The sequence below is a fragment of the Copadichromis virginalis genome, linkage group LG10, assembly GCF_057382275.1.
Source record: "Copadichromis virginalis isolate Kocher_CV1m ecotype Utaka linkage group LG10, C_Virginalis_male_GT1.1, whole genome shotgun sequence".
In the NCBI taxonomy this organism is placed as follows: domain Eukaryota; kingdom Metazoa; phylum Chordata; class Actinopteri; order Cichliformes; family Cichlidae; genus Copadichromis; species Copadichromis virginalis.
This window is the reverse complement of record NC_140627.1, coordinates 33,854,754-33,874,585: the sequence shown is the minus strand read 5'-3', so window position 1 is coordinate 33,874,585 and position 19,832 is coordinate 33,854,754. Positions and strand designations below refer to the sequence as shown.

The 19,832-nt window shown below is 40.4% G+C and overlaps 1 protein-coding gene across 1 annotated transcript; it reads right to left on the bottom strand.

Moving 5' to 3' along the window:
* Positions 1–6,963: 6,963 nt before the first annotated feature.
* On the bottom strand, positions 6,964–12,225 carry or6at1 (odorant receptor, family 6, subfamily AT, member 1). Its single transcript, XM_085471137.1, has 3 exons — positions 12,125–12,225; positions 11,364–12,026; positions 6,964–7,345 (listed from the first exon to the last, which is right to left on the bottom strand). Exons 1-3 carry the CDS (start codon positions 12,158–12,160, stop codon positions 7,181–7,183), a joined length of 864 nt encoding a protein of 287 aa, XP_085327263.1. The 5' UTR covers positions 12,161–12,225; the 3' UTR covers positions 6,964–7,180.
* Positions 12,226–19,832: the final 7,607 nt, after the last annotated feature.

Genomic DNA, 19,832 nt, shown 5'->3' with positions numbered 1-19,832 from the left:
TAGGAGCAAAGTCTGTCTTGAAGGAACTTTATGAATTCTTGGAAAGTCAGAACAAGCTCGTCTTGGAGGAGACTGCGGCAAAGAATGGAACAGAGTGGATGTGGAAAGTTAATCCAGCTGATTCCCCACATAGGAATAGAGCTGCTGAGGCTGCTGTGCGCATTGTGAAGAGAGCGCTCCAGAGTCTTGGAAGGGAGTCTGGGCTAAGTTACAGTGAGTTCCAGACAGCTCTTCATGTGGCAGCTAACCTTGCAAATGAGCACCCGATTAATGCCAGAGTACAGAGTCGGGAAGGTTGCATTCATTACGTCACACCCAACACTCTTTTGCTTGGTCGAGCATCTCAAAATGGGAACTTCAAGATGTTTGACTTTTCCATTTACCCCTATAAGAGACTCCAGGAAGACTCCAGAAGTGAGCAAGTTTTGGAGGTCCTGGAGCCAACTTGCTGGCCCCAATTTGTTTGTAAGGAGCAAGTGGCACACTGCACACAGAAATGTCGCTGTTGGAGATGTCTGGTTAAGTGATCAGAATGCGCTGAGAGGACACTTCAAGATGGGCATAGTTGTCAGCACTAATCCAGACAAAAAAGGTATTGTGAGGGACGTCAATGTCCGGGTATGCTCAAGTTACAGCGGTTCTGGGGCTAAGTCCTTACGTAGCATTAACATTGTGCCGTGAGTTGGTCGCAAGCAGCACTATTGTTTATTGTTGGTCTGCATGGAAGACTGTTAATGCTTGCATATGGTTAAGAGAAGCTGGTTATAAATACTATTGTTACTGCTTAAGCTCAAATGCAGATTAATCATTTAATTATTATAATTATTATAAATAATACTCAAGTACAAATTGTGCTACGAAGCTTATGCACTGCATTGATGTGGTAAAAAAAATGTTTGGGATTGTTCACAATATTCTCAGATGTATGATAGCAAACATAATTTGTATTTTGGTTTTTTGGTTTGTATCTAAATGTTTTTCACCTATAGCTGACTATGGCCGAAAAGAAGATTAAAGAAAGAAGGAAAACAAAAGATCTGCCTGATCATTGTATAAAATCCAGTTGTGGTAGATGCATCAATCCCTTTCAAGCGGGGAAGCTGCACAAACTTAAAGAGCTTCACACATAATAAAACAAACCACAACCACAACCTAGATAGTGCATCAGGTGATGATTAGGTAACAGCTCACGCTTACTCTTTTCCATTTCTTATGTCGCATTTCACTGAATTCAGTTAGTTGTAATATGCAACTTCACTGCTAAATCCCACACTGCTCCTTTGACCTATGCATGTGGAACAAAAGTTGTTTTTTTTTTTTTTTTTAAATCCCAAAAGGTTGAACAGGTTGAATCTGTTCATCTGGTTTTTCTGTTTCTGCCATGAAGTTTAAATTTCTTTTTGTAGTAAGTGCAGTTCCCTTCAATTTCTATTATTTTCTGAACTGGTGAACTGTCTATGTAAATTTAACTCAGTGGCGGAACTGAACTTTATTCATATATTATTTTTATCTTGCTTGTACTACAACAAATGAGGACATTAATTATACAATATTTGTAACATGTATTGACTTACACAAAAAAATCTGTTTACTTGTTACAGGCAATATGTGTGCAGATGTTGATTACTGCTCTTCTTCCACCTGTAGAAACTGTCATACAGCCACTTCAACAAATGGCTTTGTCTGAGAGGTGCTGGCATCTCAGCTGGCACTCTGCGGGTTCCTAGTTGGTTTCTCTAACTTATTCTGTCCACATTGTTCACACTAGCATAGCAGGTTAGAAGCAGTCCGTGCATCAGTGCTGCTAAAAAGTTGACCCAGTTCCATCTTTCATCTGTTCAAAGAATCTTTTAAGACGTGTGCAGACTCATTCAGATGTTGTCTGGCCTTCCTCTTCTTTAGTGTAAAAATTGGTTTGCAGCTTGTTGTAAACTCCCTTTATTTCCATTTATGACGGCACATCTTGATTGTAGCTTTGATTGTAGCAACCTCGTCAAAAGTGTTTTTGATTTGGTTAAATGTTATGTCATATTTTTCCCCTTAACCATGGAAATAATTCTGCTACTCTGCATTTCATTTGTCTTCTGTGATCTTTCAGGTCATTTGGTGCTGTTGATTCAACCAGTACATTAATTATTTCTAACATTGTACCCATTTGTTGATTTGGGCAGTCATGACTTTTTTGCTTTCTCTCTGATTTATTTTGCTATTTGGCCTCAGCATTCGCTTGTCTCGCTGTAGACGCACCATCAGCAACCCGTTCTGCGACAACGCCTCCCTGTTCAAGCTCTCATGTGAAAATGTTCTATGGCCTCGGCTCCACCATGGCCAAAATGGCCTGCTCACTGTGGAGTGTGACGATCACCTACCTGAGGATCTCCATGGTGTGTTTGAGTAGGAAAAACCAGGCTCTGAACAGTAAAGCCCTGCAAACCTGTGCACACCTGGCTGTGTACATCATTCTGCTTCTGTCAGGAAACATCATCATCATTCTGCATCGATTTGAGAACCTTTCAGACCATAGGAAGCTGGCATCCATCTTGTTCCACGTGGTACCACCTTCTTTAAACGCCATTATTTACGGACATCAGATCAAAGCCGTTAGAGAAAAAAAATCACTGTCTATACTATTTTTACAAGGAAAAAATGACTTCCTTCTCCTGCAGGGCAATTTCATTTTTAGCTATAAGAAACTGATCTTTTAACTGTGTTTAACAGGCTTTGAGTTATAATTTAATATAGGAAACTGACTGTTATTTTTACACATCTCATTCAGTTGAACTTTGTTGAAATTTGTGATCTTATTATGCAACGGCAATATTGTATGCGTTTAATTGCATGTTGTTACTTTGACACTTGTATTCTTAAGAATTTTAGCTTTAATCTTTTTCAATATGTACATTTTTCCTAACACCTTTTTAAACTACCATGCTGAAATCTCATGTGCTCCTTAGAAACATGTTTTAACCTCTGTCAGGTTACTGATGTCGGGTGAAAATAATCTGATAACCATAAACTTTCCAGCAATCCATTATTTCTTTAACTTTTGACTTTCACAGCACCACACATCCATTTCTCATCCATTCAGAATGGATGAATGGAAGTTCTCTCTTTCCTTATAAGAGAAATGTAAAAACGTTTGGTTTCTTGAAAGCACCCTCAAATCACCAGTGAAACCTTTTCAAATTAATTTACCCAAAAACATATTATCACTTAATGTCAGGTTAACTACTGCTACTTTTGGTAAACAAGGCAAAACACAATACATCATCTGTTTTCTGTATGGTAAAGTTTACTTTAGAAATCATTATTAATCATAGATTAAATATATTACTAAGCAAACAAGAGTCTTATGTAAAGAAACAATTCTTGTGTCATCTGTAACAGAGTTACTGGTGAACTAAGCTTCTTTTTTGTCTTTGTTTATGCTAACATGTCCAAATACTTTGGAAACTGATCAGACATTTTCCTTGTCAGAGGTACTTTATGGGGACAAATTGTGGATTAGTTGTGATAAAATTGCAGAGTGTGGTAACACCTCTTAATACCAAATGAATATCCTACAGTGGGTCAAGTAGATGTATATCAGGTGTCGGCAACCCTGGGAACGTGTACCATAGCTGGCATGCAAAGTAGCTCGCATAGACACATTAGTTGTGCTGCTTCTTAATGACGGTATCTTAGCTAACAGCCCAACTACCAGATTCAACTTGTAATTGGCTAAAAACAACTTAGCCTACAGTCCACAGCTGTGCGTGTTCATGGAGCTTGCATTTTCACCTGCTGGACGTCACTACCTGACAAGTTTAACTGTCTACAGAACGTTGCAGAGGCCTTATTGACAGTATTTGGCTCTACATATCTGTGTGAGCAGGTTTTCTCTCACATGAGTCCTCAGGTAGCCTCTTAATGCTGGACACTCGGAGACCAGAGATCACAGTAACATGTGTGTCTCTGTATTAACAAACATCCCATGGCCCAGTTTACTTTTCTTATCACTGTTGTGAGGAGGCCATAAATAGCATTTGTATTTTCTGTTGTTCAGTTCATTTGCTGTTATGGATAAAAAGTCTTTTTTTTTTTTCAAAGTAGCTGATAACTATTCGCTGATAGCTGCCAACATCTGAACAAATATAATTCTGTAAAGTTGATCTATATAGTGTGTAACTGTTACTATAGAGCGTCATTAAATTTATTGCTAATGTAATCATATGGCACATTGACTTCTGAGGAAATTTTGGATGGCACTCATCATCAGAAAGGTTGCCGACCCCTGGTGTATATCGATAAAGTGAGCATCACTTCAGCTTGTTTGTCATTATTCATTATTGTGTTATCTGGCCACTATTTGAGTGCATGATCTTTAAAAGTCTTCATTTTTGTATTGTTCAATGAGGCCATAATAGTGCTTTAAAGTGTAGGGAAGATATTAAATTCAGTTCTTTGTATTCTTTTAACGGCAAAGAAAGACTAGGCTCAAAGTGGTCAAAGCTCAAAAAATGATCTTTATTTTACATTGCTGGGAACGGAGACTGAGCACAGAGTCATCAGCTCAAGTCTGAAGCAGCAGCAGGCAGTCTGGTTATTTATATACTTCCTCTAGACTTCACGAACACTTTAAGTTTCGATTAAACACTCTACTTAGTTTCACTTTCTGTCTGCCACGCTTCCTGTTCTCTGCACAAAGCGTGCAGTCTTCTGTCAGTACTCTGTGACTTTTGGCACACATTCTAACTCACAGGGGCGTTTTCCTACTCTATAAACCAATATAAACAGAAAATAAGCACTAACAATATATATTTATTTCATAACAAAGATAAGAGAGAAAAATGAAACATTTACAAGGGTCTAAAAAAATCCCCAGCTCCAAAAGTATCAAATTTACTGTGGTTTATGTTTTTCAATTTTTTTTTTCCAGTGCCAGTGAGACACTTTTGATGAAAGCCTAAAGGTGACATTTCAGTAGCATATTTTCATATTTAGGTTCTTAGAAATTTCTAGAGCATTCAATTCAATTTTATTTATACAGCGCCAAATCACAACAACAGTCGCCTCAAGGTGCTTTATATTGTACAGTGGATAGATATAATATAATAGATACAGAGAAAAACCCAACAATCATATGACCCCCTATGAGCAAACACTTTGACGACAGTGGGAAGGAAAAACTCCCTTTTAACAGGAAGAAACCTCCAGCAGAACCAGGCTCAGGGAGGGGCGGGGCCATCTGCTGTGACTGGTTGAGGAGAGAGAAGGAAGACAGGATAAAGACATGCTGTGGAAGAGAGACAGAGGTTAATAACAGATATGATTCAATGCAGAGAGGTCTGTTAACACATAGCGAGTGAGAAAGGTGACCAAAGAAGAAATACTCAGTGCATCATGGGAATCCCCCAGCAGTTTTATCTGTATCATGATTTTACTGGAAAGCACTTTGGTGTACTTCGGTCTTTAAAAATGTGCTATATAAATAAATTTTGATTGATTGATTGATTGGTCTACACCTACTGCAGCATAACTAAGGGAGGATTCAGGGTCACCTGGTCCAGCCCTAACTATATGCTTTAGCAAAAAGGAAAGTTTGAAGCCTAATCTTGAAAGTAGAGATAGTGTCTGTCTCCTGAATCCAAACTGGAAGCTGGTTCCACAGAAGAGGGGCCTGAAAACTGAAGGCTCTGCCTCCCATTCTACTTTTAAATACTCTAGGAACAACAAGTAGGCCTGCAGTGTGAGAGTGAAGTGCTGATCGCAGTGAACTAAATTGTGTTTTCTTAGTGCTGTCAATTTAAGTGCATAATCCTATGGAAACCATGAATGAGCACGTTTATGCACATTTTGGTGTGTTAGAGCCCTGCACGGCTTCAATTCAGGAGACTGGCTTCTATGTATTTTTAATAAATTAATTCTAAGTTTATGAAATTGCATCAGTTTTTTGTAAAAAAAAAGAAAAAAAAAGAAAAAGAAAAAACAAACAGCCAACTGTAAGTTTAACTGAAGTTAGTGTCACACTAGTTCCCTCAACAAAGGCCACCGAGCTTCTACCAGATTTTCAGATTCTTGCAAAAAGAAGTTCTGTGCAAAATTAATATTAATGATACTTGGGCATTTTGTCAATCACAAATTTCTTAATAATCCATCCATCCATCTTCTTCTGCTTCTCCGGGACCGGGTCACGGGGGCAGCAGCCCAAGCAGAGAAGCTCAGACCTCCCTCTCCCCAGCCACCTCCTCCAGCTTATCCGGGGGAACACCAAGGCATTCCCAGGCCAGCTGAGAGATATAATCTCTCCAGCGTGTCCTGGGTCTGCCCCAGGGCCTCCTCCCGGTGGGACATGCTTGGAAAACCTCACCCAGAAGGCATCCTTGTCAGATGCCTGAACCTCCTCAGCTGGCTCCTTTCGATGTGGAGGAGCAGCTGCTCTACTCTGAGCCCCTCCCGAATGGCCGAACTTCTCAACCTATCTCAAAGGGAGAGGCCAGCCACCCTTTGGAGGAAGCCCATTTCCGCCACTTGTATTCGCGATCTCATTCTTTCGGTCACTACCCACAGCTCGTGGACCATAGGTGAGGGTAGGGACGTAGATCGACCGGTAAATTGAGAGCTTCGCTTTTACACTCAGCTCTCTCTTCACCACAACAGACCGGTACGTCTGTCAATCTCCAGCTCCCTTCTCCCGTCACTCGTGAACAAGACCCCGAGATACTTAAACTCCTCCACTTGGGTCAGGAACTGCTTAACAAATTCTCTGTAATAATTATAATAATTATATATGAATTATTATTTAACTGTAAAATAGTCATAAGAACACTTGGGTGTAAGCCAATCACTTCATGAATGACCCAGATAACTCATGTAGTCTCTGTTAACCACTATTTAACAATATAACAGCTTCAAGATTCACAGCTTACTGCTGTACTGTCTGGTGTAGCTGAAGAGAAATGTAAAAACGTTTAAAGGTTTTGTTAACATTGACTTTATTTCAAACATTAAAAGAAAGTGACAGAGACAAGGGAACCAAAATGACAAAATGTTAACTAATTAATGCAGTACTTTATCAGTAGATTTTATATATGAGCTCATCAGTACATAAACAATTGGACAACTATTATTAATATTGGCACAATCAACCATGTAATTAAAAGATCACCATTTCTAGAAATGATTTGTGTCAGACACTTTTTCAGGACAAAGTGCTGATTTTCTTGGTGGGTAACACAGCAGCAGGTCTGAACCTGCTCAAAGTTCTTCTGATAGACTCTCGCAGCTCTTTGTTCCTCAGACTGTAGATCATCGGGTTCAGGAAGGGAGTCAGAGCAGAGTACAGCACAGACACAATGATCCGCACCTGAAACAGAGTCAGATGTAATGCTTAATTCATCTGTTTATATACTCGAGGATGACATTGCTGGTCCATCTGGTCCTTTAGCATGAATGGTTTTTTACCCAGGAGTCATGCTGCATGGCCCTTGGTAAAAACTGGCATGACTTTTTTTTCCCTGGGATTTAAACCAGAAACATTATGAAAGTATCCAGCTCTGTGGTGGAAGTCATATCAACATGTTATCACAGTAATGATGCAAGTACTTTTTGGTTTGTCGTGGTTTATTGTATCCACAAGGTGATTTAACATATCACCTGGTTGTCAAGAGTGTTGGGGAGTAACAGAATACATGTACCGGCGTTATGTATTTAAAATACAAAATATGAGTAACTGTATTCTGTTACAGTTACCATTTAAATAGGTGGTAATCAGAATACAGTTACTTTGCTGAAATAAATAGAATACACAGCAATCGTTTCTGGCTTCATATATTAGGCTATCCCCTCTCTATGCCTTCTCCAATTTTGGTGATTAAACGCACTTGGCGCAGGTGCATGTAGTCATATATCGCATGGCTATGAGCAGCCGGCCTGAGTTCGAGTACAATTCGCAGCAGGCCCTTTTTTCTTCTTCTTTTTAACAATTTCCATCTGGTATTAATAAAGTTTACCTGATTCTGATTGCTGGAAACCCAAACAAAACACATAATAAGAGGCTTTAATGTAAATGTCCTGTTAATGTTGGTGGCATCAGCTTTTGGGCTGACCCAGAGCCAGCCCAACAGCCAGCAGTGCACGGGCAGGAATGCATTTCTTGGAAATTCCAACACCACCTCATAAGAAGAATGGGATGGGCGAAACTTCAGTATCTTTGATGTACTATTGCTGTGTGATATTTATTACTTTTAATGAAGGATACTCCATACCGAGCTAACATTGTTAGCTGGCGTTAGCTGAGGGTAGTTTGCAGATTGTTAGGCCTTTTCTAAATCCTCATGTACAGTGGCTTGCAAAAGTATTCGGCCCCTTGAACTTTTCCACATTTTGTCACATTACAGCCACAAACATGAATCAGTTTTATTGGAATTCCAGGTGAAAGACCAACACAAAGTGGTGCACACGTGAGAAGTGGAAACAAAATCATACATGATTCCAAACATTTTTTAGAAATAAATAACTGCAAAGTGGGGTGTGTGTAATTATTCAGCCCCCTGAGTCAATACTTTGTAGAACCAGCTTTTGCTGCAGTTCCAGCTGCCAGTCTTTCAGGGTCTGTCTCTACCAGCTGTGCACATCTACAGACTGAAATCTTTGCCCATTCTTCTTTACAAAACAGCTCCAGCTCAGTCAGATTAGCGTTTGTGAACAGCAGTTTTCAGATCTTGCCACAGATTCTGGATTGGATTTAGATCTGGACTTTGACTGGGCCGTTCTAACACATGGATATGTTTTGTTTTAAACCGTTCCATTGTTTCCTGGCTTTATGTTCAGGGTCGTTGTCCTGCTGGAAGGTGAACCTCCGCCCCAGTCTCAAGTCTTTTGCAGACTCCAAGAGGTTTTCTTCCAAGATTGCCCTGTATTTGGCTTCATCCATCTTCCCATCAACTCTGACCAGCTTCCCTGTCCCTGCTGAAGAGAAGCCCCCCCAGAGCATGATGCTGCCACCACCATATCTGACAGTGGGGATGGTGTGTTCAGAGTGATGTGCAGTGTTAGTTTTCCACACAGAGCATTTTGCATTTTGGTCTCATCTGACCAGAGCAGCTTCTTCCACATGTTTGCTGTGTCCCCACATGGCTTGTGGCAAACTGCAAACGGGACTTCTTATGGTTTCTGTTAACAATGGCTTTCTTCTTGCCACTCTTCCATAAAGGCCAACTTTGTGCAGTGCACGACTAATAGTTGTCCTGTGGACAGATTCCCCCACCTGAGCTGTAGATCTCTGCAGCTCGTCCAGAGTCACCATGGGCCTCTTGGCTGCATTTCTGATCAGCTCTCCTTGTTCGGCCTGAGTTTATGTGGACGGCCTTGTCTTGGTAGGTTTACAGTTGTGCCATACTCCTTCCATTTCTGAATGATGGCTTGAACAGTGCTCCGTGGGATGTTCAAGGCTTGGGAAATCTTTTTGTAGCCTAAGCCTGCTTTAAATGTCTCGATAACTTTATCCCTGACCTGTCTGGTGTGTTCTTTGGACTTCATGGTGTTGTTGCTCCCAATATTCTCTTAGACAACCTCTGAGGCCGTCACAGAGCAGCTGTATCTGTACTGACATTAGATTACATGCAGGTGCACTCTGTTTAGTCATTAGCACTCATCAGGCAACGTCTATGTGCAACTGACTGTACTCAGACCAAAGGGGGTGAATAATTACGCACACCCCACTTTGCAGTTATTTATTTGTAACAAATGTTTGGAATCATGTATGATTTTCGTTCCTCTTCTCACGTGTGCACCACTTTGTGTTGGACTTTCACCTGGAAGTCCAATAACATTGATTCATGTTTGTGGCTGTAATGTGACAAAAAAAAGTTCAAGGGGGGCGAATACTTTTGCAAGCCACTGTACACGAGTCCGTACTCGCATTTTCGCGTGTCCGGACTTCGTAAGTTCACACAGGAGTCCAGACTTCCTGAGAACGCAGTGCGATCGTTCCACAATTAGAACGGCAGTGTACTTGATGACATCACAGCTTTTTACTGCCATCCCCTCTTAATTTAGCTGTGATTGATATTTGCAATGGAAATTACACATGACATAAATTATACATGATGTAGCAGATTTCTTTAAGAAAAAAATAATAATTTGAACTAATTTTAATTGAACAAATATTTAAAATATTATCTTTTTGAGCAGCCTTCAGGATCTCCACATATTAACATGGTGGTTTTAGACTGATGGATAGCATTAACAACTTGCTAGCTGCAAATAATCATGTGCAGTTCCACATGATTATTAACAGATAAAAAGAAAACATATTACTGATCCAGAAATATGTCTGTGAAGGTTCTCAGTTATCCAGGTCATCATAGTCAGAACTCAAGAAGCTTCTCAGATGAGAAGCTTTCCAAGCTTCTTAGACTGATACAGAAACAGTCTCCTATACACAATCACTGCAAAAAGTGCAGCCTTACCTAATGTCCATTTTATATTAAGATTATATTAAGATTTAATGATCTAGTTGGCATTGTAATGGCGAGTAGCCTTCAGTAATAGTAATACATCTGTAATATATCTGTAGTGGAATACACTTTAAAAGTAACTTTCCCAACACTGGCTGTTAACTCTCTGGGCTCAGCCCTAAATGAAAACACAAGTGAAACAAATGTACCTTATTTTGAGGCAATATGTCTGTGTAGGTTCTCAGTCATCCAGGTCGTGGTAGGATGACCTAGATGACTTCAAGCTTCTCAACTGAAGAAGCTTCTCAAATGAAAGGGGAATTGCCTTCAAGAAAGTTAAAGAAGTCCAGCTTTCTTTCCAAGCTCTTTAGACTTACTTTGAGCAATGTCACCAAACTCTTAATGTTACTGTTAATGTTGTTTCTTCTGACACTTTAAAACCGTTTGACGTATAGTAATGTGCAAAAGTGTTAAACCACATTTCTTTATGTTTTCCTTTAAAGTCGTCTTAACCAATAGTTCTCCAGGATTTCTGAAGGTCTTTCAAATTCCTTCTTTAGCCACTGGCTTCTTTTTTGCTCATCTCACGCTCTTATTCACACCTAGGCCAATTTAGAAACAACAAGTACCCTAACCCACTCAGGGGAGTTTACATGAAATCTTGTCCATGAGAGTCCTGGTTCTGCTGAAGAAGAAAAGGTGGAGAATAAATGTGGTTATAGCAAATATTGACAGCTCATTAGAAATGTCCAAATGCTGTTTTTGTCATTGATACTGTATTTCCATTTTGGTCTGTTTGTTTCAGTAAATCTCTGCACGTATTTCTTGTTTTCCTACCAAAAATATAAATAAATAGAGGTGGCTCAAGACCTTTACAGAGTACTGCACTGAGACATTACAGAGAAAGCAAAGCAAAGTTTTTACCTCTGATGAAAAGTTTCCCACTCGGTAGGAAATGTATACAAATGAGGCTGCTGCATAAGAGATGGACACCACAGTCAGGTGGGCAGAACATGTTCTGAGCGCCTTCAGCCTCTGAGCAACAACCATCCTGGATATGGAAAAACCAATCAAGATGTAGGAGGAGAGTATGAAGACACCTGTGGTCACCAGCGACACCATTGCAAATAAGAGAGACACAATGTTATCCAAAGAGGTGTCACTGCACACAAGCCGCCTTACAGAAGATGGGTCGCACCAGGCATGTTTCACCACATTTGGGCCACAGTAAGGCCTCTCAAAGGCAATCACAGTAACAGGAAGAGTGCAAATTGCACCGAATCCCCAGGCTCCTGCAACAAGTAGCAGTCGGACAGGCCTGGTCATGATGCTGTTGTATTGCAGAGGGTTGCAGATCGCCACGTAGCGATCGTATGCCATGACTGTGAGAATGGCACGGCCTGTAACAGATAACTGAATGAAGAAGTACATCTGGAGTAAGCAGCCCAGGACAGAGATGGTTAAGATATCTGTCAGTAAGCCAGATAGCATGTTGGGGATGGTGGTTGTGGTGTAGACCATGTCCACAAAGGAGAGGTTGCAGAGGAAGAAGTACAGTGGAGAGTTGAGCTTTGGATCCGTCAGTGCCTGCAGCAGGAAAGACATAGATGGTAATCGTCACATCCTCACCTCATCCTCAACTCTTTATTAGACTAAGACAATATTGATTAAACTGTTCTCTGTACCACATAGATGATGATGCTGTTTCCTCCCAGGACCATGATGTAAATCAGCAACAGGATGGAAAAAAGTATTATCTTTTTCTCATCGAGGCTTGTGAGGCCCTGGATGATAAAGAACGTGACACCACCGAGTCCCAAGGTCTCATTAACAGAACTAGATCTGTGATTGGTTGACAAAGTTGGGAAATCTGAAGGAAAAAAAGAGCTCATCAGTGTTCATCAGAGGGGTCCAAGTCCAAAAAGGTGCATTGTTTGTGCTGCTGATATGATGTATATATGATGCCAGCTGTGATGCACCCACTGGCCAGTAAAGTTCCACTAAGCATTTTTTCTATTGTCCTCAAGTTTTTTGAAAGACGTGCCATGCTTATATGATAGCAACATGCCAATTATAAAGTAACAATGCCCCAAATCACACTGTGTTTTATTCTGTTTTTCTGTGGGACCATTAACAGGGTGATCATCATGTTGAATTTATAAGACTTAAAACTATGGTGTAAGACCAAAACTCATCAAGTATGTATAAAGCTCATAAAATAACTTAATGTTAAGGTTGTTTCCTACAGACTTCAAAACTAGATTTTTCATCCAGAGGAGCGGTCTTCTGCTGACGTGGTAAAAAAAAAAAATGAAAGTGTCAGGCACTTCTGCTTTGGCTTTCCTTTTCAGAATCAGAAACTATGACCATCTTTTACACGGATATTTATATATTAAATTTATATTTAGGCAGACAATATGTTAAAAAGCCACTTTTTTTTCTCTTGGCATAACATTAAATCTAGAAGATGGACCCACCACAGTATAGTTTGTACTACTAGTATGTCTGTGACAGACATGAGAGATTGCCATTCCCACATTACATAAATTTTTAGTCCCACTAACCTCTGGCAGGAAGCTGCAGTCCATCAGTACCAGTTTTTTCCCCATGCAGCTGGACTATTTCACAAACTTAATAAAGCATAAAAGCCCCGAACCTCAAAATCTCTCTTTTTCTTAGTGGAGAGAGTGATATGTTATGTGTGATATTGGTATAAATATTAGGTTTTTCATAGCTAAATATTCATATATTTTTTTTATTTTTAAGCGACTGTTTGTAACATGATAGCAAGACAAATTCCTTTTTTATGCAAAAAGAAACAATAATTGTAATTCTGATTCTGTTTACTGCTGAGATGCTTTAAAATCATTCACAGTGAAGTTTTTCAGACTGGCCAAAATGTTCAAAATTCATCTACTCATATAAAAAACATGTTTCCAAAAATAAAGAAACAAGGTTCAAGCCATTTTCAGCGATGATCCCAATACTTGCCCAAGGAATTTGTCCTTGCCTTCTTCAGAGGCAAACAAAAAGTACTTTTTAGTCCTGGTCTGGATTACCAAGATTTCTTATCTTATGAATACAGCTATGGTTAGATGATGACTTAAACCTAGGAGAGTTTGAGCCATGTTTAGCAAAAGCATTATCATTGTGGTCTTAATTACATTTTACACAGTACTTCAAAATCAGTATACTCACAGACATTATATTATTCAGTACACAACTGCACCAGGACATTAGGCGAAGGGGCCCTCTGCGTTTCTTGGTGTTTCTCTGTGTTTCTCTGTGTCATCCCCGCCTCTCATGCCATGTGTTCCCGTGCCTTTTGTCTCCTCGTGGTTTCAGGTATCACAGTGTTTAGCGTTTTGTTTTTCAGTTTGAGTTTGCATGACGTTGGTTTTCCCATTCTAGGTTTTGGTAGCTCCCCAATCATTATTTCCTGTTTTTGTCACTGTGCAGACACTGTAAATAAAACGCTCACTCGAATCACAGCCTTCGCCTGCATTTAGGTCCTTCCTTCACAAACACCACACGACTGTTGTAGCAGCCGTGACGAGTAGGAAATAGTCAAAAATGAATTATCATAAATTTGTAAGTAATGCATTTTGGCAGGGAATGCATTTTGTGTCAAAAGCACATATTTTTGCAGAAAAAGCAGGGAGGTTTTACCACCAGCTGTGACAAGGTTTATAATTTTACTGAGATCACTTTTTCAAAACCTAACCAAGAGGTTTCAAATGACGAACCTTAATCAAATGACATACATGCAATTTAATGGATAAAAAAAATCATACAAGTGATTTGTGGAAAACTGACATGTAACTCAAAGTTCAACATCTGCCATGAAAACAAATACACTCTTTGTTAATTGTTAATCTAGAATTTATCTAACTTTTTAAATAAACAAATAGAGTGGACTGAAGAAAAATTGTGCTCAAGGACACAACATACTGTTGTGAAATGTGGGCCAGCAACGGGAATCAGTAGATTAGTAGTCATGAGTATATCATGAACTGCTATGAGATCAGGCTGGGTTTTTTGTGAGAACGTCAAGATTTGTGGTATTTTGAGCTGTATTAAAATGATTCCTGTAAAAATAAGTTACTTGTGATCACAATGACAAGCATACCTAAACAATCACTTAACCTCCTTGAAAGTAACCACCATTTCTATTGTAAAAATCTAATTTAATCTAAAATCTAATGGTATCAGAATTATTAAATAACTTAAGCTAACAACTTACTCAAAATTGAGTCATATGAACTCCTTATAGCAAAGTAAATGAGTACCACCTATTTTAAAGTTAAATTTACTTTAAGAACCCTAAATTTTAAAATAAATGAACCCAAATAAACATCAGTGTGACTGGACTAAAACTTCAGTATGACTGTACCAAAAACCAAATTGTACTTTTGCTGTATTACTGTACCCCATAAGCAGGTACTATAACTTCAAATAATACTGTAGGTTTGGTTAAAACAATAGATTTAATCAAATAATGACATTAGTTAAAAGAAACACCACAAACACTAATAATGCAGTTGTTATATATATTTTTGAGTTGTCTGTTATTTGATCTCTTGGATTCCAACTATGGTTGTTATTTAAAGAAAAAGAAAATGTGTTATTAACATTGTGGTTAGGGTCCAGAACTGTAAAAGCACCAACAGCAATAACAGAATCAGTTTTAAATAATTTTTACCAAAAAAACCCCCAAAAACACTTCATCACCTTTAACAAGTGTTTCTGTTTTATATAAATGGCAGATTATGAAGTTTTGACTGGACATCAGTAGTTAGTTGGTGGAAAAGTAAAGACAGTAAAGTAAAGGTACAGACCTCTGGGACTTTGGAGTGGAATATCGAATGTCCACAGCTCCATCTCTTCTCAACAGACAGACGGATGAACCTCCCAACAGGTGACCAGGTAAGAAAAAATTAGCTCGATAAACGACAATGACAAGTGAAGAAAAATTTGATGTGTGCATGAAAACATTAAAAGGCTGCAGAACACAAATGAAACCCCTCCAGATTTAAAGGTTGCTTTACAAAATATGTGAGAAGGTATCACTGGCTTGTCTAAGCAGGACTGAAGTCCTCTGCTCCACATTCTGCCTTTTCTAGAAAAAACAACTATCTAATGAGTGACCAGAAAACTTTAATTAGGCTGAGTTACATCAGAGCATCAGAATTAAAAATGTAACACACAAGAACACAAAGAATACCAAAGGGACTTGTTTTAGGTACCTTTGTGGGTTTAAATGCAAAAAGCACAGAAACATAATTATCCCTGTAGCCATGGTAACAAAAACCTGCTTCAAAACACTTGCTTAACCTTCTCATTATACAAACTGTTGCTTTAAGTGTGTGTGTGTTTATTCTCAATTTGTAGGGCAATGACTTTTTACATTTTTTCTTCACCTCAGCTCAAGGCTGAAATGGCCCCCTGTACTAGATTGCCAGAGCAATCAAAGCTGACCAAAAGTCTAATTCCATGGGTTCAACGACCTCCAGAGCTGCTCTAGTTGGCCTGCCAGTGTCTGTCCCACAGGCTAAACAAGGCTGTTAAGACTCCCCACCTGAGATTACCAACATGACAGGCATTAACAACCTTACAGCCACAGCTCTGTCCACACTAACACCCCCCCCCCCCCCACCCCAAAAAAAACAAACAACAAAAACAAAACATTCTTCTCTGCTTATCTCGGAGGCTAGAGGGGCTCGAGCCTTTCCCAGCTGTCATAGGGTGAGAGGACTATGGCAGAGGTGGGACAGACAGCTATATGCACTAACATTCACAGTTCATACTTATTGGCAATTTAGAATCATCAAGTAACCTCACATGTCTTTGGACTGTGGGAGGAAGTCAGAGTACCTGGAGAGAACCCACGCAAACACAATTATGCTAACACCACACAGAAAGGCCCTGGCCAGTTAGTGGATCTTAGGACTTAGGACATTCTTGCAGCGAGGAAACAGTGCTTGCCACCGAGCTGTCGTTCTATACTTAAAAAAAAAAAGTAGGAAAGCTATGGTTACAAGGTTTGATTTAAAAAATTTCTTTACACTTTTGTTAACAACAACAATGTTGATATTTGTAAATTAAAACATTTACATTTATTTATTTATTTGAGTCCAAGCAACTAACCATTTTTGCTGGATTATGTCACATCATTTTAACAGGAATTAATTTAGCAACTGTTAAGTTGTTGAATTTCATACAAATCGTAAATGATTTGATTACATATACCATAGAAACATCAAATTATTTTGTTCAAATTATAAGTAAGACTCATGTAAATGCAATAACCAGCCAATTTCACTTTTTTGAGTGCAGTAGCTTCAAAAAGTTACAAATGCCGCCTCTGCCAAATGCTTTCAGTCACCCTGACGATACGTTATGCTAGACCTGTAAATCTAGGCTATGCTAGGCTGGCATCTTATCTTAATGACCTTGTAGTACCATATCACTTCACTCTCACACTGCAGGCCAACTTGTTGTAAAGAGTATTTAAAAGTAGAATGGGAGGCACAGCCTTCAGTTTTCAGGCCCCTCTTCTGTGGAACCAGCTTCCAGTTTGGATTCGGGAGACAGACACAATCTCTACTTTCAAGATTAGGCTTAGAGGTTTGGGGTCTTCACAAACCCCTGTTCTCTGCTGGCCATCGGGGCGGGGGGGCTGGGAGGTGTTGGCTGTCCGATTGGGATCTGGGATGTGGGGCCTCCCTGCTGCTGCGGAGCCTGGGGCGGTCCATTTGCCTCTACCCCGTGGGAAAGGGTAACATCTCCTCGGCCTAGTTGCCGCTTCCCCCTCCAGGGGTGAGGGTACCTGGACCCGGGGTATAGAGTTTGTTTGGGGAGTGTGATTGTGTGTACAGTGTCCATGTATGTCTATCCCTACGTTGAGTGAGTGCTGAGTGTAAAGTGTAAAAGTAAGTGTAAAGTGAGCTTGTTAGTCCCCATAGGGAAATAGTTCCTCTGCATTTAACCCATTCACCCAGTGAAGCAGTGGGCAGCCACCAGTGCAGCGCCCGGGGAGCAATGTGAAGGGACGGTACCTTGCTCAGGGGTACCTCAGGGTAGCCGTTCAATGGAGTCGAACCCCCGACCTTCCGATCATGGGGCCACCACTCTACCTACTGAGCTATCCCTGCCCCCAGTGTTTGTATATGTGTGCATGAGGGTGGGAATGCATGTGTGTGTCTGTGTGTGCCTGTTTGTCTGTGTCTATATGTCAGGTCGGGTCTTAGACTCCACCTCTCTGGGAACTCCCAGGCCCTCCAAGGCCTATCTCCCCTCACCACACTCCCTGCCGGTGACTGATGCCCTCAGGGGTCGGTGCATTGGTGGTTCTTGGTGTCCGGGGCTGGGCGCTCAGGTATGTACCGGCTCACTCCCGGTGGCTACTTGGCGCCCGTTGCTCGGTCAGGCCTCCTCCGGGGTGCAGGGGGCCCTCGGGCCTCCGGCCTCTGGGCCTGCGGCTCGGTTCACTCTGGCACAGCTGGCTGCCGGCAGAGCCGGCGGGCACGCCAGTGCAGCCCCCTCTGGCTTCTGCTCGGTGGCTACTGGGTGACGCCTCGTCTGGGGATCCTCAGCCAGGAGGGTGGCCAGGAGGGTGGCACGGATGCCCCTCCGGTGGTCCTCCTTGGGCTCTTGCACTCTGGGGCCTCTGGATGTCTGGGGCCTGGATCTCCTCCATGCCTGCTTCATGCCCTGGGGGACGGGGCTATGGCTCGCTACATCCTCTTGCAGACCATTACATGTGGAAACCATTTGAATACAAGCGTGCTGATCCACACAGGTGTGCACACGGGTGTTCACTGCTCGTAGACTTAAATTACACCTTTCTTGGCTGCTACTTCAAAGCACATTGTGCGCTGTCTGTCCTGCGTGCTGCACAACAACATTGAATATTTAGTATTTACTGCTGTTTACACTTAGCTAGATTAATGCGATGGTGTTGTGTTTAGTATGTTGCTTTGTTTTTTTTTTGCTTGTTTTCTCTTCTTCTTCTCTCAACAGGTGATCCAGGAGATTTTTTTTCCTTTCTCACTGTCCCTCTCCCCTTCTGTTTTTCTTTTCCTTCCTCTTTCTTTCTCCCTTTCCTGTCCCTCACTCATGTCTGTCCCGTCTGTAACATCTGAAAATAAAATATAATAAATAATAAAAACAAAGGTCGATCAAATGGACCAATACGGCAACGCCACGATGATCCATTTGGCAAAATAAATCCATTGGGTCTCCTTGTTGGTCTTCAGACAACAATTCTGATGGCTAAAGAACCAAATGTATGGAAGCCCGTTTCCGCCACTAAATAAAAACAAAACAGCTAGTATCCATAACTCGAAATTTCGAGTTATTTTCTCAAAATTTCGACTTAATAACTCAAAATTTAAAGTTACTTTTCTCAGTTAGCTCTGCCAATCAAAAATATATGTGAATGAGGTCGCTTTCTTGTTACCCGGAAGCATATGGTGCAGAGGAACGCGCACTCAAAAACGGATCGCAACAAATTGGCGCTTTCGCGAGTACGTTTGCTGATAGTAACACCGTGTGATTCAGCTAATAACACAGGGATTTCATCATTTGTGAAGCCAGGCTGAAAACACTCAGCAATCTGTGCATTCACGACTGGATGTAATACCGGTAGCTTAGCTGTAGCATTTGTAGCTGAGGGCTTCAACTTCTGGGTAACGAGAAAATGACGTCAATCATGTAGATTACTGATTGGCAGCGCTAACTCGAAATTTTGAGTTACTTTTCTCAAAATTTTGAGTTAATAAATCGAAATTTCGAGAAAATAACTCGGAATTTTGAGTTATGGATCCCTTTTTTTTTTTTTAGTGGCGGAAACGGGCTTCCATACAAATGGGACAGGCCAAAAAGACTGAACCCTTTGGCTACTAAATTTGGGTTATTGATGTCTGGATTAAGAAATCTGGGTTAATTGGTTGTAAGTGGGTCATTGTTGGGAAATGCTAAATGTTAAAGTGGGAAAAGCAAAATGAAAATAAAAAGAAAACGGGGTTTCAAATGGGAAGTTCATAATAATTAAAAGTTTTTGTCTGGGTGATGTGGAAGAAAGCTCGAGGAGTTGAAGAGATTTAACATGATAACTAAAATTATTTCATTTCTTAACACAGGTTTGCAAGCCCGGAGCAAGTTTACTTGAGAGGAGAATTGCTGAGGTTTTCTGAGAAATAATATGACTAACCTTTTTCTTTTAATTTCCTAGATGTGGTGAAGCAATTTCATTCTGTTTGACACATAAAATGTGTCAAAGGGGGAATTTTAGGTTTAATTTGAAAGAATGGATTGCATGATCAGGGTATGACTTTTTAGTGTGCTTGATAACTTAGCTACGGTAAAACTTACGCATAAATCATTGTTTTC